Source organism: Anolis carolinensis, chromosome 5, assembly GCF_035594765.1.
Source record: "Anolis carolinensis isolate JA03-04 chromosome 5, rAnoCar3.1.pri, whole genome shotgun sequence".
Classification (NCBI taxonomy): Eukaryota; Metazoa; Chordata; class Lepidosauria; order Squamata; family Dactyloidae; genus Anolis; species Anolis carolinensis.
In genome coordinates, this window is record NC_085845.1 from 50,003,266 (window position 1) to 50,024,831 (window position 21,566).

Genomic DNA, 21,566 nt, shown 5'->3' on the forward strand with positions numbered 1-21,566 from the left:
ATGTTTTTTTTCTTTCTTTCTTAAATTTAGGGGTTTGTTTCATTCTAAAAACAGGAAAATAATTCTCTAATACACCAGGTGCCACTGAGGGATTCCTCACTGCATTGAGCAATTAACTGAATAAGAAAGAATTTCACAGCACCCGTATAATATCTGGGAATTCTTGATTTAGATCTGTATTTTAAATATAGGCAATGCTGCAATTTCACCTATACAGAGTAGATGGCTTCATTTTAACAGTATTATGTTCCTGACAAAGAAAATTGGCCACAGGGGGGAATGTTGTAATCGTAATTATACAGTCTTTTCATATGATTATACCACTGAAAATAACTCTGCTGAAACAAATTAGTTTATTTCCAAAGTAAGATGTAAATGGAACAAAATTTAAATCACATATGCCACAATTAATTCTGTTTCTACAAACAGTACCAGATGGTAGTCAAGCAAGCTGCCTGTATGTTGTAGCAGATGTTACACATTGAATTATTTATTCATTTATTGGAATAAAAATAATGTAAATTGTCATTCCACTGTTATTCTTTAAAGTCATGTATGATAACTATTCAGTGGCTGATAGAGTTCATAGGTCCCTTTTTTATCAGCATTCCTGAAAAGATATATCCATGTTTCTCCATCATGTCCACCTAGATCAGACTAATCTGATCTGTTTGTTCTATCGAGTTACAAGCTGGGTAGATGCAGGGAATGCCGTGGATGTAGTGTATCTCGAATTCAAGAAGGCCTCTGACAAGGTCCCCCATGGCTTTCTGGCAAACAAATTAGTCAAATGTGGGTTAGGCAAAACTAAGGTTAGGTGAATCTGTAATTGGTTAAGCAAATGAACTCAAAGGGTGCTCACCAATGTTTCCTCTTCATCCTAGAAAGAAGTGACGAGTGGAGTGCCTCCGGGTTTCATCCTGGGCCTAGTTCTGTTCAACATCTTTATTAATGACTTAGATGAAAGGCTAGAAGGCATGATCATCAAGTTTGAAGATGAAGTTTAACAGGGACAAATGCAAGATACTCCACTTAGGCAGAAAAAATGTAATGCAAAGATACAGAATGGGGGGGGGGGGGCCTGGCTCAATAGCAGTATGTGTGAAAAAGATCTTGGCATCCTCATGGACAACAAGTTAAACATGAGCCAACAATATCATGCGGTGGTTTCAAAAGCCAATGGGATTTTGGCCTGCATCAATAGGAGTCTAGTGTCTAGATCCAGGGAAGTCATGTTACCCCTCTATTCTGATCAGACCACACCTGGTATATGTGTCCAATTCTGGGCACTGCAGTTGAAGGAAGATGTTGACAAGCTGGAATGGGTCCAGAGGAGGGCAACTAAAATGATCAAGGGTCTGGAGAACAAGCCCTATGAGGAGCGGCTTAAAGAGTTGGGCATGTTTAGCCTGCAGAAGAGAAGGCTGAGAGGAGACATGACGATAGCCATGTATAAATATATGAGGAGAAGTCATAGGGAGGAGGGAGCAAGCTTGTTTTCTGCTGCCCTGGAGACTAGGACGCAGTGGAACAATGGCTTCAAACTACAGGAAAGGAGATTCCACCTGAACATCAGGAAGAACATTAGGAAGGACTCTCTGCCCTGGAGTGTAGTGGAGGCTCCTTCTTTTAAACAGAGGCTGGATGGCCATCTGTTGGGGGTGTCTGAATGTTATTTTTCCTGCCTCTTGCCAGGGGGTTAGACTGGATGGCCCAAGAGGTCTCTTCCAACTCTATGATTCTTTGATTCTAGTTTTGTTTCCTGTAAAAAAAAATTCCACATTTCCATGTGTTGCCTTCAAGGAGCAAATTACAGCTAATTACTTCCAAACTCTCAACCAGATCTTGACCCTGACTTGGGAAAGTCGTGCTATTTGTATAAACTGAATACGTACATAATTTGCCTGCTACCTTGTTTGTTTGTTGCCTTCTAACAGCTCAGACTACCAGTTTGTTCATAGACTCATAGAATCTTAGAACTAGAAAGGAGCCACAAGGGCCATCTACTCCAACCCCTCCATGCAGGAATATACACTTAATGTCCATCCAACTTCTGTTTAAATTCTTCCCAAGATGGAGAATTAACTACTCTCCAAGGTAATCTATTTTACTCTCCGACAGCTTTTACATTTTATTGTCAAAGGCTTTCATGACCAGAATCACTGGGTTGCTGTGAGTTTTTCAGGCTGTATAAAGCTCTTACCGTTCTTCCTAAAATTAAAAATCCAGTTAGAACACACTGGATTGTGTTGTAGTCTCTGGAACAGAAGAAAACAAAATCTGTTGTCGAAGGCTTTCATGTGTCCAAATACGTATCAAGGAACATGGAAGGCACTGCAGACTACTTCAATCAGAGAAGTCAGCCATAGCAGAGCACTTGATAAACCAATCTGGACACAGCATATTATTTGAGAACACAGAAATGCTTGACCACTCTAACAACCACCATGCCAGACACACAGAGAAGCCATTGATACCCACAAGCATGTGGACAATTTCAACAGAACAGAGGAAACCATGAAAATGAACAAAATCTGGCTACCAGTATTTTAAAACTCTGAAATCAGGACAGTAAATAAAGAACAACATTCAGAAAACATGGGAATTTCAGACAAGAAACAATCAGGGTCAATTAACACCTCCCAACAAAGGATTCCCTCAGGCAAGAAGAAGCCAGCTTTTGAATCTGCAAGGCCATTAAATGCTAATGAAGCTGGCCATATGCAACATTTACACTGGCCTCAAGCAGACAAGAGTTCTTTCTCCCACCATGAACATTCCTCAGATATACAAGCTCCACTTGCCTAGTTTTCACACCTCACTACCTCGGAGGACGCCTGCCATAGATGTGGGTGAAACATCAGGAGAGAATGCTTCTCGAACATGGCCATACAGCCCAGAAAACTCACAGCAACCCAGAAAACAAAATCCTTCTCCATAATACCATTTCAGATATTTAAAGGTAGTTATCATCTGATTGCTCTAACTTTTATTTTCCAAGCTGAACAGTTTTCCCCTAAATGCTTGGTTTCCAGACCTTTGATCATCTTGTTTGGTCCTTCTCTGGACACATTCCAGTTTGTTAATATTCTTCTTGAACTGTGGTGCTCAAAACAAAACACAATATTGAAGGTAAGATCTCACACAGAGTGCCACTAATGTTTTTCTTGATCTGGACACTTATACTCCTGTTGAGTACTAGCAGCCAAACACTGTCCGCTCTGTTTGACAGCAACTTTCCGTTCCTTCTCAACTCAACAAACGTTGTGGAAGATATTGATTCTTTAGTCGCAGGAGCTGTAAACACACAAAAAACCAAAGGATTTTTTTCAGATAGTTACAACAATGTGCCAGGTTTTTAACACTTTATTCCAAAATATTTATAAAATACATCAGATTTAAGAAACAGTTTATTATAAATTCCATTCCCACAAAAAGAGAAAAAAGAAACAGTATTCACAGTCTGCAATCCCTAAAGATCATCTGAAATATTCCCTCACCAACATACATGCTGACAAAGAGAGGACATTTTATTTTGCTTAAAGACATAAACTGAAAAACAAAACGAGACGTATATTTTTAAAATTAGTCTCAGTGTCATAAACCACTGGTTTCTCCTTGCTGATATTCTGTTCTTAATCTGTAAATCTAGACAAGGCAGAGGGTTATTTTACAAAGGACTCATATCAGGGGCTCCAAAAAAGCTACAATGTTCGACTTTACTTCTTTGTGTCATTATTCCTCTCCAACTGTAACCATAGGAAGGAAAGGATTCATACTGACATAACTTCCCCTTTGGGCTGTAGATAGGAGTGTTTTGCCCACACTGTACCCATAGAGCTGCTATCAGCCTCCTCCCATTCCACTTCTTAAACATTAGAGGTAAGGTCTTTCTGAGCTCTGGATAAGGTCCAAGCGAATGTCTCCTCTGGCCCTTAGATTATAGTCCCAACCAAATAACAAATTTAGATTGGGATTATACCTGCAGTGGAAATTACATAGCCCTCCAGATTTTGTTGGAGTGCAACTTCCAGCACTCATTGCCACTCACCATGCTGTGTTATGGCTGCTGGGAATTATAGTTCAACTACATCTATGGGACTATATAATTTCCATTCCTGATCTATATTACAGATGTAAACATTAAAGATACTAAGCTAAATCAAGCCATTATTTACAGAATAAACATACCATTTCAGTGACATGTTTTTGCTCATCTCTTTTATTATTGTGTACATAAACAATTCACAACTGTGACATAAATACTGTTAGTTAAATGGAAAGTTGGATATTTTGTCATATATTATGTTTGCTGTTGTTGCATTGGTTGGAGAGAAAGAAGTATGTTATAAATGCTGCACATTTATAACATACCGGTACTTATTTCTTCAGTCATTCAGGACATTTAAATAGCTCGTTTTAGGAAGTGTATATTTGGCACCATCACAGATAGAATATAACACACTAGCTTTTCCCGGCCACGCATTGCTGTGGCTTATGCTTTCAGAGTATTGCTCTTTATTTACTGTCCTGATTTTAGAGATTATATTGTTCTGTATTATTATATCACAGTAATTATTACATATTATATTTATAATCTTATATTATCTGCTTAGAACTAGATTATATGAAGCCCCTTCTTCATAGCTGTATAAAATGCACACTGAAGTGGATTATATGGCAGGGTGGAGTCCAAATAATCCAGTTCAAAGCAGATAATATAAGATTATAAATGGGTAATATAGCTGTGTGGAAGGGCCTTGAGTCTACACTGCCATATAATCCAGTTCAAATCTGATAATCTGTATTTTATAGACAGTGTGGAAGAGGCCTAAGTGAGGCCTAACTCTGCCTGTCCCCTGGGCTGAGTGGGTTGCTAAGAGACCAAGTGGGCAGAGATTAGCCTTCTAACTGGCAGCAATTGGATAAAAACAATTATTCCTCTCCCTCTAATTAGGACTTTATTTTTCTTTTCTTTTTGTTGTATGAACGTAGAGTCATGGATGAAGGGTTGTGCTGCCAAGTTTAGTGTTTCTGGGGTGTGTAGTTTTGTTGTTTTGTCCTAGGCGGAAATTTCATTACCCTTTTATATATATAGATACAGAAACATGAATTATTTAAATATAATATGAAAGAACTGAATGGATTTGATCACAATGCTTGGCACCAATAACACTATGTAACAAAATTTGAAAAATGTTCTGTTCCTGGTTTGAAAGTATTGTTTCTTGTTTAATTGTGTGGTACTTGCTATGAAAGTAGTTTTTATACTCCAAAAACTTTGTTTTCGTGGCTGCCACAAACTATATTGTATTGGCTGTGTCTCTTGCGATATATTCATTGAAAAACTATAGCAAAATTTGCTGCAGGATGTCCCACAAAAACAAGGTTTTTGCAGTTTAATAAACATTTCCCATGTTTTTTATGATAGACACAATTAGGAAATGACATTTATAACCCAGGAACAAACATTGTGTTATATAGTGCAATTACTTTTAGTATTTTTAATTCTGTGCATGAAGCCATATATTCTGCTAAACTTGCACCCTCCAAATCTTCTGGAGTGCAGTCTCTAGTATCCCTGCCAACACAACTATTGACCTGACTTACTGGGTATGATGGCCATTGTAAGCAACACATTTGGAAAATACCAGGTCAAAATAGGACACCATCAATATTTGCTTGTCACTCCCAAACCTTTACAAGTCCATACATCTCAGTAATTCAAACTAGATTGAAGTTAAAAAAGAGTCATGTTAAAATGAAAAGAAATCTTACAGTTAATACAGATTTTCAAAAATATTTCATTTTCATACTTCATGCACCACTAATTATTTAGTATTGGCCATAGCTCATTCCCAAATGTGATGATGTCCTCATAAGAAAATAGGATGGGGTGTATTACCAAAGATATTTTGATGACTCATTCTGTGAATAAGGCTTTCGAAGAAGTGCTTCACTATTTTGCTCAATGGGTGATGCTGCATGTCCTAGAACAGTGGTTTTCAACCTGTGGGCCCCCAGATGTTTTGGCCTTCAACTCCCAGAAATCCTAACAGCTGGCAAACTGGCTGGGATTTCTGGGAGTTGTAGGTCAAAACACCGGGGGACCCACAGATTGAGAAGCACTGTCCTAGAACATAAGTAATCTTAATACTGAATTGTGACCACTGTTATTATGAGGCATTATCAGCTTTATTAAATCTAGTTTTCTTGCCTGGGGCATTTTAAAATATGATTCAATCTTACTAATATACATAATATCAGTAGGAAGAAAATAAGCAGCAGCAAACCACATGCTCATACTTGTTCACATTGTCTCACCAGCACCTTCTTCACCGTGTGCTAAATCATCTTGTCACAATTGATGCTGGCATATTGCCTTTCTATCCAAGGCTTGTACTGGGAGAATTAATACCATATAGAGTAAAACAGCTCATAAGCACCCTAACAGTGTTGCTACATTGGGTTATAATTCAAAGATAGAGCTGAATAAGTATGAAATATCCGTAAAATGATAGCATAAGTTTTCATAGGTTATTGTAAGTCTGCATCTGAGGAAGTAGACCTAGGGTGCATCTATTCCATTCAGATACAACTATGTCCAGCATTTCTAAAATGATGAGTTCCTTTGATCCTCCAAGTGATTTGGATTCTCATACAGACTGTAGTCAGCAATTGTGGGAGCTGAAGTCCAAAACATCTGGTGGACCAAAGTCTGGGAACAACACTTTAAAAGTACATAATGATATTTTCTAACCAAACACAGTACAAGCTTTGGAAAGTCTCCCGACTCTCTCCACCTCCTCTAGCTTCTCCTGGGTATTTGAAATGCTGCCCATGTTACATTCTCGTCTACAATCACTGCACATTTTTTGCTGCTCTCATCGGTACAAATCTGAGTGAGGTATCACCATCACTGGGAGAAAAGAAAATGAAATGCCACAGGCATGGCTTATATTTCACAACTGTGGTTTAAATACATCTGAGAAAAGAAATTTAGAATCAAGGGCACTGCGACCTTACTACTTGGCAATATTAGTGTAATTGACAGTATTACAAAAGAAGGAAGATATACCATACTCAAGGGAAGAAACAAATTGCTCTGAGAAATGTCTGAAAGGTAATTGTTCTCTATCCACTCCTGAATTTCACAAAAGTAAAAATTAATTTTGAGGCCTCTGTTTTGCAGAACCAGTGTTGTTATGATGCAGAACAGTATCAGCAGAGACAGACACGATGCACTGACATCTTTTACTATTTGAGCTGAAGGAGATTCATATGCAGATTGTCCGGGACCTCAGGATCTGTTCATTTGTTCTCTTCTGTTAATCCATATAATGCCGTCTCGACCTTTAAGATTCGCAGTCACTGTGTAAACATTATTTAATAAAATAATTAACTTGTTTTTCAGCATTTGAGCATGAAATCCTAATACATGTTCTTCCAATACATTCAGTTAGTTATAACTTCTCTTTTGTGGTCTGTTCATCCTTTACAGCTGGACAACTACTTGTGGTTGAGGAGGTTATATTGACCCTTTAAATGACATTATAAAGGAACACTTTCACGTTTTTAAAAATGCAAGTACTATGCTGTCCAGAGAGCATTTGGGCAAGTTTATCATCTTTTTAAATGTCCTCTCCCTGGGTTCTTGGAAATATCTGCCAACTATTTGAAAGATGAATGGCGCTTGGCTTCTGGGAAGTGTAAATCAATCTGATTTTAATCAGAAAGGGGAAAGTCAGAGAAGTGTTGAGGGATCAAGACCAACAAAATAGTCTCAAGAGCTGCATGCAGTATTAGGACCATGTTTTGCCCACCTTACTGAAACCTCAGAGTGGTACATCTCAAGGATTCTAAATCAAAAGGCTGGTTAGCAGGGTTTTTTTTATTGTATCAGAAGTGACTGGCCATCTACAGAGACGTTTCCTAGAGGATGCCCAAATTTGTTGCCCTCCTGCTGGGAGGCTTCTCTTATGTCCCTGGTTGGAATACAGGTTAAAGACTTATTTCACTGAGAGATAAATTATTTTCTCAACGTATTTCTTCGGTGGTACAATGGATTAAACCCTGGTGCCAGCAGGACTGTTAACCAAAAGGTTGGCAGTTCGAATCTGGGAAGCTCCCATCTCTCAGCTCCCCATGTGGGGACATGAGAGAAGCCTCCCACAGGATTAAAACATTCAGGCAGCCCCTGGGCAACGTCCTTGCAGACGGCCTATTCTCTCACACCAGAAGTGACTTGTAGTTTCTCAAGTTGCTCCTGACACAAGAGAAAAAAAAACACATTTCTCAAGCTGTGACAAATAATAATAAAAACAAAAAAGTACAATACTAAAGAAATAACATTATATTCCATTTTATAACTGGGTTTTTTTTAAGGCTCTGATACAGGTACCTTGTTTTTCTACATCTTCCTTTGGTCCAGCAGCTTAATTGACATGAAAAAACTGGCAACTTGAAACTAAAATGGCAGTCTATTATAAGTCACCCATTCACCTTCCAACAAAACCTGATCTCTGTATCCCTACTTTGGATTAATTGGTGGTGTCAAACCTGGAAGTGTTACTTTTGGATTATGATTGCTGGCCATAGAATAATAGAATCACAAAGCTGTAAGAAAACACAAAAGCCATCCAGTCCAACCCCCTGCCATGTAGAACAACACACGTAAAGCATTCTGGACAGATGGCCATCCAGACTATGTTAAAAACCTCCCAAAGAAGGAGAGTTCTAGCCTCTCATACGGTATGAATTAGAACTAGGCAAAACATAGCCCCCTAGATGTCCCTGGACAGCATCCTGGACAAATTACAATGTTGAACCACCTCAGAACCCCTCAGCAAGTTGTGGTGTGGAAAAATACTTTTCAAAATTCTGCCTAAGAGCTGCTTTTTATTGCAGTTCTATATCTGTCCAATTTGCTGTTTTTGTAAAGCCTTCAGATGAACAAAAACAGTGTTAAATGCATAAGCTGAATGTCAGTACGATTGCACCAAGCTAATGTTCAGGGAATTGTCTTCAGACAGATTTTACTTAGATATTTTTGTCCTCCCATCTCAGAAAGGGTTTTTCCCAAAGGCATTTGTTTTTATCTAAATCTCTCTCTATGTAATACTACAGGAAATGGTATATAGTTTTCAATTGCTTACATTAAATGTATAACAGTACAGTCCTAAACCACTGCCATATTTTATATTAATGTACAGCCACCTAGTGGTAGCAATACATTTTCCCCTTCCTCTGCATCCACCTACTTTACTCTAGCTCAATGGCCCTCTACATTCTGTGCTGCCTTCTTAAAATATTTCAGCTGAAAAGGGAGCGTGGAAGTGAAATATTGCCCCTTTGCTTAGAACACTGATATTTTGAGTCACCCAAAGAACTTTTGGTGGCTTGTTTGTGACAGATATATTAGTCAAGGATAGACTTCACAGGGGAATAATTTGGAAGAGGAGGTCTAGCTATCTGTTCTCAGACGCATTCAAGAAGAAACAGAAAAGAAGGGTTTTTCTAAGGAGAATTAGGATGCATCTGCACTCCAGAATTAATGCAGATTGACAGCCCTTTAACTGCCATGGCTCCATCCTATGGAATCCTGAGTTTTGCAGTTTAGTGAAGTATCAGCACTCTTTGCCAAAGAACACAAAAGATATTGTAAAACTGTGATTTCCATGATTCCATGTCTTTGAACCATGACAGTTACAGTGGTGTCAAGTTGCATTAGCTCTACAGCTATGGTTCTCAACCTGTGGGTCCCCAAATGTTTTGTCCTTCAACTTCCAGAAATACTAACAGCTGGTAAACTGACTGGGATTTCTGGGAGTTGTAGGCCAAAACATCTGGGGATCCACAGGTTGAGAACCACTACTCTACAATATAGATGCACACCTGAGCTCCAACAGGCAACAGATGACATAACTTACAATTACAGATCTTCCTATTTTTCATTCTATTTTCCCATGTTTAAAATACACTTCAGAATAATTCTAATGGTGCTTATTATTGACTCTTAATGCACTCATATCTTTTGAACTACAGCTCTCATTACGTACCACTGATCATGCCTGGCAGGGCTGATGGATGCTGTAGACCAAAAAAATCTGAAGGATTACAGGTTCTCACCAATTTTAAAGCAAAGAAAAGAGTGGGCCCTTTCACACTGCATAGTTATAGAACTATTATTCCATTTTAGCTGCCATAGCTGTGTCCTATGGAATCCTGGGATTTGTAGTTTGGTGAGGTACTAGAACTCTTTAGCAGAAAATTCCGACTGCCCCTCCCCAAACTATGCATACTAGGGCTCCATGGGATGGAACCATGGCAAAGCAGCATCATGGTGCCTTGACTGTATATGTGAAAAGGCCCTGTGTTTTAAGACTGCATAATTTATTCTTTAGGTGCATTTAATCTGTTTATGTCACTTGGTATGCAAAGATTAAATGAAGTATGCGGAAATAGAAATCATCCTAAGAAAAAAATCTCTGACAAGACATTGAATTTATAATGGACAGTTCACAACGTGAATTTCTATGGGTATATCTACATTGAAGAATCAATGCAGTTTGACATCAATGCTATGGAATTATAGGAGTTGTAGTTTTACAAGGACTCTAGCCTCCTCTGCCGGTTCCTCACCAAACTACAACTCTCATCATTCCATAGCTTTGAGCCATGTCAGTTAAAGTGCTGTCTAATTACAATGCAATTTTTAGTTGCACCCTATGTCACTCTCAGCACAGTAATAGAACCTTGGCAGTCTACAAGTATTTTGGATTGTGGCCCATCATCCATGATGACTGAGTACATGGAGGTTGTAGTCCAAAACATCTGAAGGGGAGACACCAGATTGCCTACTTTTGATCTATTCTCTTCTGTGCTTCAGAAAACAGATTGGTGTTCTTCAGTGTAAAACAATAAGCTATTTCTTGGTGTCAATTGAGAAAAAATGAGAAAGAGAGGTCATTATTCAGTTTTGAATCTACCAAGTGCGACAGTCCTTTTCAGAATTATAATGGGAGAATTACAAGTACCTTGGGTTGGCATTACAGTCTTTTTCTTCTTTCACAGGAGGCAAATATTCACATTCCGCTAAGAAAAGATTGGAGACAGTGAAACTATTAGCCTAAGGAATTTTTGAAGCATGTGTTCAATTTGAATAGCAATGACTACACGGTAGATTCCTGTAGGACACGAACATCATTTTTTTATTTTTAATATGTCTGCAGCCATTAGTCCATTTTAAAATCCTCACGAATATGTCGGAAGCCATAGTAACCTTTGCTTTATTTATTTCAATGCATTCTGTAGATTATATGAACAGTGCTCATCCCCAGTACTTTGCCTTTGTCAGAAGCTAAAAATAAATTGGATAATAATAAAGTACCCAACATCCAATCATTTATTATCACATCTGTTCTTCTTCTGGATTACTCCAGCTGGTCAGTTTGGGTGTTGTTTTGCCTTTAATGCTGTTGCTGGGTAGCACCCATCTAGTGTTGTGAAACTGGTATGGTTGACTCAACTTTGAAGACCACTGGTAAGGTCTTTGTCTGGCACCACATGGGGAGAAATTAGGTTTACTCTAGGTCACCTTGGTAGACAAAGGATAGTGGGAAAACCCCTTCATGTAATGACAGGTGATGCTAAATAAAATTGACATATTTATACTATAAAGATTCTACTATCTATAAATACAGTACTTGATCAGACCTTAATCCTTATGTCCTAAGATGGGGCATTTCAGTCTCCCAAAGTATACTCCACTGCAGAATCCACATAGAACTAGAATTATTAATCATTTGGCCAAAACTTTGTATGAGTCAGAATGGGCATTGGTCCAACATGAATACAATGCATCTTGTGTGTTGTTTGATAATTACTTATTTACTTACTTATGCAATCCCTCGTTGTCCAAGGATGATGGCCTTCCAAGTGCAATGTCTTGGCGGTGAATGCATAGGTGGCTGTGGAGCCCTATTCTTGACCCGCATGTTCTTCCACAGTGACGACATTGGTTTCCAGGTGGAAGGTGGTCCTGATCAGGGTTGGCTTGATGCACCGTCCTCTTGGCATGTTCCTCCCTTTTGCCCTCCATTCCTGCCTCTTCAAATTCCAAAGCACTGATGGTCACAGCTAACCTCAATGGCCAGGGCTTCCCAGTTCTCGGTGTCTATGCCACCATTTTTAAGGTTAGCCCATCTTTAAATCTTTTTTTCCTGTCCACTAACATTCTGTTTTCTGTTCTTGGGTTGGGAATATAGTAACTGCTTTGGGAGATAGTGATTAGGCATCCGGACAATGAGGCCAGTCCAGTGGAGTTGATGGTGTAGGAGCATCGCTTCAATGCTGGTGGCCTTTGCTTCTTCCAGCATGCTTACATTTGTCCACCTGTCTTCCCAAGAGATTTGCAGGATTTTTCAGAGGCAATGCTGAGGATGTCCCAATCCACAAACACTCTCTGTTTCATTTGGAAAAATGCTGCACTCACAGAGCTCAGGCAGTGTTGTATTTCAGTGTCAATATTGACTTTTGTGGAGAGGTGGCTGCCAAGGTAGTGGAAATTGTCAACATTTTCTAATGTTACCCCAGTAAGCTGTATTTCTGGCATTGTAGAAGGATTGGCTGGAAGAGCACTTTGGTTTTCTCGATGTTCAATAAGAGGCCGAGCTTCTCATATGCTTCGGCAATGGTGTTGACATCAACTGACTCAACTGACTTCTGACTGACTTCTGATGGGAGCGGGCTATAGGGAGCATACAACGGCCCTACTAAAGCAGCTCCACTGGCTGCCGATAAGCTGCTGACCCAATTCAAGGTCCAGGTATTGACCTATAAAGTCTTATATGGCTCAGGCCCTGCCTATCTCCGTGATTGCATTTCCCCCTATGAACTGGCGCGGGCCTTAAGATCTGCCGGCGAGGCCCTTTTCTCGCTCCCACCGCTGTCCCAAGCACGGCTGGTGGGGACGAGGGAGCGGGCCTTCTCATTAGTGGCCCCCTGGGCTTTGGAACGCCATCCCTAGGGAGATCAGACAGGCCCTTACTTTGCCCACTTTCTGAAAGGAACTAAAAACCTGGTGGTTCCAGCAGGTCTTTGAACAAGATTAGTTTCAGTGTGAAACAAAGTAGACCTGCTCTGTACACTATTTACCTCTTGGCCCTACGATATGCTGCATAAGTTTTATGGACCATGTTAACCTCACCCTGACTACTGATTCCCGATCCCTCGATGAAATGTTCTAACTGTAATAATGTCTATTTTAACTGAATTGTTTTGCCTTGTTATGATGTGTTTATTATGTTTGCTGTGTTTCAAGTTGTTGTATGTTGTTTTGACAATTGACTGTTTTTGCATACATGTTGGAAACCGCCCTGAGTCCTCTTGAAGAGATAGAGTGGTATGTAAATTAAGTTTTAGTTTATTATTTATTATCATTCTGATTCAAACGGATTCTAAAATGGAGTCTCAATCGGAACATTCTCAGATCTGGGTCACATTGTCTGTAGTCCCTCCCACAACATCAGACAACATAAGAGTTAAGGGAAAAACTGCCTACCAATATATACATACAATATAGTCAGCAATCTCAATTATATACATAATAAATAACTAGTATAGGAGGCTTGTAGAAGGTTGCTATTTTCAACAGCCTTCTCAATCGATCAAGTCCAATATTCAATATGAAAGATAAGCAATAGGTATGTCCAAAAAATTGTTTTGATTCTTATATCGGAATTATATCGGATTGTTCTCGCTTTTTGAGACGCATTCTGAGACGTTGTCTCACAGCGCAACTGGCAATGTAATTTGAACCATCGTTGGCCCATTCTCTAATTGTCTCTTAATGTTTCGTTAATTCCCCCCCCCATTTTTAAAAAATATATATTTTTAAATATATTTTTTAAAAAATTTGTTTCTGCAACCTATATTGAATGGGAGCTCAGCGCAGCCTAAAAGCTGCCGCTCCCCAACATGGCTGCCGCTCCCCGGCCAATCAGAAGCTTCCACGATGGATGCAAAGGTGGGGGCTAGGGTCCTCTGCGTCCATGTAGAAGATTGGCATGAAGCCCGTTGTGCAGCCCAGGCGAGCCATTCTGGGATGGGTTTTGAGCGGAGAGGGTGGTGGTGTGGAAGTGGAGAGCAAGCAAGCCTGTCTTGAGGGAAAGAGGGAGAAGGGGTCCGGTCTGGTCTGGTTTGGAGAAAGGATTAGGCTTTTGTTGCTGGTTCCTTCTCTTGTGAGTGACTGAGTGTGTTAATTTTGGGTAGTGCTCAGCTATAGAGCTGTGAATTCCAGGGTTTTTTTTCATATTAAAAAAATTATCTAGCTTTTAATTTTGTTAAGAATAGTTCTTGCTAGATCACAGCATACCTTTGTTGCAGAATCAGTAGTCTATTTCATTAAGAAGGCATTGCCTTTGAGGCTTGTGGCATCACATAGCCAAACAACATTGATTGAGTTCTTGCTTACAAATATAGCAAGGGAATTTATAGTTTTCAAGGTATCTTTGCACTCCTGTCACAGCTCCATTTCTAATTGAAGGCAAGGCATTGCCTTTGAGGCTTGTGGGATCACATAGCCAAACACCATTGATTTCCAGTGTCCTCCTTGCTTAAAAATATAACAAGGGAATGTATAGTTTTCAAAGTATCTGTGCACTCCTTGCCAGGGCATTGGTCAGCTTGCTCACAGGTACATTTCCAAAGGAAGGCATTGAGTTTGGGGCTTGTGGGAGCACATAGCAAGACATAGCATTGAATTCCAGTGTCCTTTTTCCTAAAAAATATTACAAAGGGAATCTCTAGTTTCCAAAGTTCCTTTGCACACAGTGCCTGAGCATTGCCTGGCTTGGTCACAGGTACATTTCCTAACGAAGGCATTGGGTTTGGGGCTTCTGGGAGCACATAGCAAGACATAGCATTGATTTCCAGTGTCCTTTTTCCTTAAAAATATTACAAAGGGAAAATCGGACACAAAAACAAAGTTACACAAGTAGAAGAAGGACTTTCACATTGAAAAAAACACAATTGAACAGGAAATAAAACTTTCAAACCAGGAACAGGTTTCTTCAATTAAAAAATAGTTTATTATAAAAGCTATGAAAATTCGCCAAAAATTGGAGGGTACAGGAAACGTTCTGCAATTTGGTGAGCTAGGAGGGTTGAATGTGTTCTCCCACTGTACCAAATTTGATCAGGATAGCTCAAGAAATGAGGGTGGGAGAACCCTTTAAAAGTCCCCCCCCCGGGTGCTGTTTTTTTTTTTGGCGATTGCGCATGCGCGTCCACCATTTTAGAAACATTTAGAAACATTACGAATTTTCGGGAATATCTGAAATTTTTGAGGGAAAAAATCAGAAATAGTTTCTATATCGAAGCGCCGGCGCCCCCTACTTTAGAAACGAGAATTGAAACATTTTTTTCATTGATCAGACATGCCTAATAAGCAAACATGTAGACATTTCAGTGTTGTCGAACTGAAACACCCATCTCTCCTCACCATTGACTATGCTGCCTAGAACAGATGTGAGTCCCACAACACCCAGGGCCCACACATTTTGTGTCTCTTCTGAATGCCAGAAAACACCAACTTTATAGCAAATTCATTACTTAGATTTTTTTAATCCTGAAGATATTTCAACCCTTTTCTGATTTGCCAAATGCCAAGCATTTTGTGACCCTCTTAGCCCAAACAAAACACATGACTGGTGCCAAGGAGCTTGCTTTAACACAACAGCGAGTGAAGCAAATAAGTGCTGCTGATTAAAAAAGGAGCCAGGAGGCACAGCTATAAGAATAATTGGATATATTCAATTTCTATCCAGATTGGACAATAATCACAACTAGCCATCTGCTTAAGAAGGAAACAATGATGTTTATTCCAGGTAACAGAGGGTAGGAGCCAACCTAAAATGACAGCAGGAAGGGAATGATGTGGTCATAGCAACATGCCTGCAAGATGATCCTGGAGACAGCATGGAATAAAAAGTGCTAGGAGCCGTGAGTCAACAGTGGCATATTACAAAGCAAAACCAACCTCCACACCTTCTTAATATTAAGCTACAAATAAGTCTTGGGTGTGCACTTTGCACAATTAAAAATATCACAGACATTTACTTTTTAAAATAAAAATTCCATCCTATAAATAGATACTTTCTTACTTTTGAAATCAGAATGTTCACACTATATAAAGAACACTTCCTTCCCTGGCATTTGCTTCTCCTGCTATTTTCGTATTTCAGAATATTAATACAAATATAATTTAGAATATTTAGCCAAGACAAAGGGATGAGAGGACAAACATAGATTCATTAGACAATAAAGAGGCCTGAAAATAGAATGGGATAAACACTAACCATTTCGGTTTAAGCTGTTCATCCATTTATCAAGCTCTTCCATCTCTATTTCCATTACCGAGGGTGTGTCTTCTTCAAAGATAGGACTGAATAAGAAAACAAAAACATATTTTGAACCACGCTGTTTTGAATTGTTTGCTTCGAGACAGAGATTTACAATACCATTTTTGTATCAGCCATGTGTTAACCTGTCTTCACCTGTCAGTGAGTCTATTTTAGAGAAGCGCGCATGAGTGCCACTGAATGAACACACATTGCTACTTTTAACAATGGAGCAGACCAACCCTACCTCCAAGTCTAGCCATGCGATGCAAGCTGCTGCTAATATTCAATACAATCCTATACAAATTATGCACATAGCTGCCCACTTAGCCTTTGAACACAGGGAGAAGCCCATCGTGTAGATTCTCAGAAGTACAAACGAATACCATGAATTAAGCCCTGGTACCGCCTTATCACAAAGCTCAAGGGATTTTATTTTTAGAAATTAGAACCCCCGCAATTCCTCAGCCAGACCAACCAACTGTAGTCCAGGTTTTGAGAGACATATTTTAAAAAGGTAACTTTTCCAACTTCTGCTTTGCTACCAGTTAACAAGAAGTGCTTCTCAAAACCTAATGGCTCCATTCTTGCAAAGGTGAAGATTACTGACATTCATCAACCTTCTTAGATAAGCAATCCAAATCTCCTCCATCCCATTCCCTCTCTGGCTCTGTTTTCTTCCCTATTCACCCAAGAGGATCACCAAATATACTTTCAGGTCAAGCAATCACCCAGGAAATGAATTAATTTGACCGAATAGTGTATTATGCCTTTTACAAAACATTGGTGACTTTCAAACAATCGCGGAACTGCAACAAGAAGGCAGGAATGAACATCTGTAAATTGCTTCAGTACTTCAACAGTGGGAAGTGCTTCATACATTGAATAAGTAGATAAAAGGAGTTGGGTTAGAAGTAGTTATTCAATATCATCCTGGTAGACACAGTGAGATATATTAGGGGCCTTATGGATCTATTGTTATAATATATAGGGAACTGGGAACTGCCCATTCCCTTCTCTTAACACAACTACAATGGGGCAATTTGTTACCTAGAAGTCTATGGCCCCTTCTACACTGCCCTATATCCCAGGATTTGATCCCAGATTATCTGATTTAAACTGGATTATATAAAGCCCCTTCCACACAGCTGAATAAAATCCCACATTTTGTGCTTCGAACTGGAATATATGGCAATGTGGACTCAGATAACCCAGTTCAAAACAGCTATTGTGGGATTTTCTGCCGATATTCTGGGTTATATGGCTGTGTGGAAGGGCCCTGAGTCTCCAGTGCCAGATAACCTGGGATAAGAAGGTAATCTGGGATCTGATCCTGGAATATAGGGGCAGTGTGGAAAGGGCCTATGTTGCTCTTGTCCATAAGAAGAACTCAATAGAAAAAAAGAATGTAGTACTGAAGAATGATGAGCAATCTGTAAATGTCTTACCTTTTGCAGTTTTCACTCTCTAGTTCATCTGAAATGAAATGAAATATATTCAAAGAAGACATAAGATAAGAGGAAAAAAACATAACTCTATAGCTTATTTAGAAATACTAGTAACCAGTAAGGGGAGGGGGCAGTTTCCAAGTGCCTCAGGCACATTATAGGTTAGCAGTCATATCCTTCATGGTATCCTGTCTTCAGCCCTGAAGCAGTTATGTCTAGACAAAACACGCCTTGAGGTATTATGCATCCAACTTTCCCTCATACATGTGGAAACTACTTTCCCCCTTGATATAACGTAGAACTTAATGCCCATGGCTTGATTTGTGTGTCCCATTGCTGTGTCATAATTATTATTTGTGTAATCCTGTACCATATCCAGTGAAGAAATAATAAGCCAGCATTGAGGGGCAGCTCTATCATTAAGCAGAGTGAAGTGATTGCTTTCAGTGGCAGATACTGGTAGGGTGGTTGTTGTTATCTATTTCAAGACAATTTTGAACCTATTACAGGTGAACCTATTACAGGGTTTTCTTAGCATGATTTGGGCCCGGGCTGTGGCTCAGGCTGCAGCCAGCTGCAGCCAGCTGCAACAAATCACTCTGACCATAAGGTCATGAGTTCGAGGCCAGCTTGGAGCCCGCGTTTGTCTTTGTCTTTGTTCTATGTTAAGGCATTGAATGTTTGTCTTATATGTGTAATGTGGTCCACCCTAAGTCCCCTTCGGGGTGAGAAGGGCGGAATATAAATACTGTAAATAAATAAATAATGATTTGCTTTTCCATCCTCTGAATGTGATATAGCATGAATTGCTCAAGGCCACCAGTGGGTTTTCACAGCCACAAATGCATTTGAATCCTGGTCTCCAGAGTCATACATAGTGTAATGCTCAAAACACCATGTCACACTTTGTACTGGTAGGGTTGCCAGACTAAAAACTATAGATGGCTCCTAGGCCATTAATGGTTGGGAAGAAGATGGAATTTCAGCAGGTTTCACATGTCACATAACCAATTAATAAGAAAGATCTGCTAATATTCCCTCTTCTACACAATCATTAATGGTACAGGAGTCATCTTCTGTTTCTAGCTCCTGATACTGGAGAGAGGGAGCAGAAGGAGATCTCCTGCTAGTTTCCTGAATTCTCTGAGTCTTCTCATTTGTTGTTGTTTTGTTATTTATTCGTTCAGTTGCTTCTGACTCTTTGTGACCTCATGGACCAGCCCACGCCAGTTTCCTGTTGGCCGTTGCCACCCCAGCTCCTTCAAGGTTAAGCCAGTCACTTCAAGGATACCATCCATCCATCTTGTCCTTGGTCGGCCCCTCTTCCTTTTTCCTTCCATTTTCCCCAGCATCATTATCTTCTCCAAGCTTTCCTGTCTTCTCATGATGTGGCCAAAGTATTTAATCTTTGTCTCTAATATCCTTTCCTCCAGTGAGGAGCTGGGTATTATTTCCTGGAGTATGGACTGGTTGGATCTTCTTGCGGTCCAAGGCACTCTCAGATTTTTTTCTCCAACACCATAGTTCAAAAGTATCTATCTTCCTTCGCTCAGCCTTCCTTATGGTCCAGCTCTCACATCCATAGGTTACTATGGGAAACACCATTGCTTTCTCATTTGTATACATAGCCTATCCCAAATTCCTAACCTATTCTGCCATCTTTGCTCTCATGCTCCACCAGCAGCTCTGAAGTAAGATTCTACTACCAGCCCTGTTGGCTTCTGTGTCCAATGGGGAAGAAGCACCATTTTGTCTTCTCTTTTATTGGGCGGTCCTTGAAAGACTGATCACAAAGACCTGTTTTGCCAGTCTCCCCTCTAATCCAAGGGGAGCACCTTCACAAGGAACGGGAATTTGCTCTCATACCGCACCACTTCTATCTCAGAGGTTAACTCAGAGTAGTGGTTATTTGTGAAGTACAAAGAAGACAGTTGGATGTATATATGTGAACCATTATCATTTCCCACAACATGTCCAGCCTTCTGAAACACTTACACTGGTGGTGACCAGGATCAACCATACCATTATGACCTTAAGTAGCAAATAGGACAGAGCAGTGCTGGAGTTTTGGAAGACTAATCTTTGTCTTGTGAACCTTATCTTATGTGATTCCTCTATGCAAATATTGCATGTCTTCTCAAAGGAAAATTGGACAGAAATGACTTCACTCATGCTTATGTGAGATTATAATGCAGAAGACAAAATAAAAAAGCTCACATATGAATTAGAATTCTGCAAGATTGCGGAGAGGAAGAAAAAGGATATTTAAGCCCAGGCAAATATTAGAAGCTGAGGTGAGTTTAAGACTTTGACTGCAGCTTAGATGCATTAATATTCAGAACAGAGTCTAGCAGAGAACAGGAGACTGGAAGCAATGAATTCCCTGAGGCTAGCAGGTTCAAACCGTGAAAGCAACATAATGAGAAGTCAACAACTGCCATAAAAAATGTTTGCTTCAACACAGCCTAATACTATACATGAGCAATGCACCTGTTTTATGAATACAGAAGCTGTCAGAGATTACAGATAAGGGACACGCTTTTTTTAAAAAAACACACAAACATACCAAACCTGGAGAGGATTGAGAAAAGCATTTGAAATTACTAAGCAATAAAGGAAAATAGGCTAGGTAGAGAATAATTGCTAAGAAAGGTGGAAGAAACTCCAGACAGGATAAAACGGCAAACCAGATTCACTGGAGGCTGGGAGATGGTATTAGAAAAGGCAACTATCTTCAGAACAACAGACAAAAAATGTGTATTTTATACCAAACAGGGTAAGGAGGAGGATATTGTTTTGTTTTGTTTTTGAAAAAGTAACTCAGTACATGTTTTCCCAGATGAAACATCTATGACTTGAAACATATCTCATTAGTTATACGGCTTGGGGCCAGCCTCCCTCCGTGGTTGCATCTCCCCCTATGAACCAGTGCGTTCTCTAAGATCCTCCGGGGAGGCCCTCCTCTCACTCCCACCGCCGTCACAAACACGGTTAGTGGGGACGAGGGAAAGGGCCTTCTCGGTAGTGGCTCCCCGGCTCTGAAATCCCCTTCCCAGAGAGATCAGACTAGCCCCTACACTATCATCGTTCTGTAAGGATCTGAAAACTTGGTGGTTTCAGCATATCTTTGAGTAGAGCTCCCGTAGCCCTCCCGGCTATGCTCTCGCTTGGCACTTTACCCACTTCCTTGCCCACTCTGTACTGTAGTACCCAACACGTCTAGCACCTTATAGTTGGCCACTCCAAAGCTGAATCCTGGACACTGTATCTGGGTTTACTGATGAAGTTTTTAAGTGTTCATTCTTTGTTAACTGATTATATGTCTTATACATTTATGTTCATGTGGCATTATGTCGTAATTGCTGTATAGTTTTAACTTGTATGTTTTCTGTTGTATTGGAAACCGCCCTGAGTCCCTTGATGAGATAGGGTGGTATATAAATAAAGATGACGATTATTATTATTATTATTATTATTATTATTATTATTATTATTAGTAGTAGTAGTAGTTCTATTCATTCATTTCACTTGTTTTATTAACACTAAGGGGAGGGGCGTACCCTGGCTCAGTACCTCTTCCTGTCCCTGGATTTGTTGTCCTCCTACACAAGGAGGGCAGGAAGATAAAAATGTAGAACCTTCATTTTGTGTGGGAGCTGTCTATGTGAGTCAAAAGCCTGATTTTTTTCCAGGATTCCAACTCAGGCAAAAAAAAAAA

At 39.8% G+C, this 21,566-nt stretch overlaps 1 protein-coding gene across 2 annotated transcripts in view; it reads right to left on the reverse strand.

The window, feature by feature from the left end:
• Nucleotides 1-3,348: 3,348 nt before the first annotated feature.
• The window catches only part of tmem154 (transmembrane protein 154), a 43,105-nt gene continuing 24,887 nt past the window's right edge, over nucleotides 3,349-21,566 (reverse strand). Inside the window, exons 3-6 of one of the 2 annotated variants that reach the window (XM_062981087.1) lie at nucleotides 17,849-17,876; nucleotides 16,359-16,444; nucleotides 11,037-11,094; nucleotides 3,349-7,371 (exon numbers count right to left, since the gene is read on the reverse strand). In XM_062981087.1, the coding sequence (XP_062837157.1) occupies nucleotides 7,356-7,371; nucleotides 11,037-11,094; nucleotides 16,359-16,444; nucleotides 17,849-17,876 (188 nt within the window). In that variant the 3' untranslated portion in view covers nucleotides 3,349-7,355. The remainder of the gene's footprint in view (nucleotides 7,372-11,036; nucleotides 11,095-16,358; nucleotides 16,445-17,848; nucleotides 17,877-21,566) is intronic. The other variant, XM_062981088.1, reaches the window with a different exon arrangement.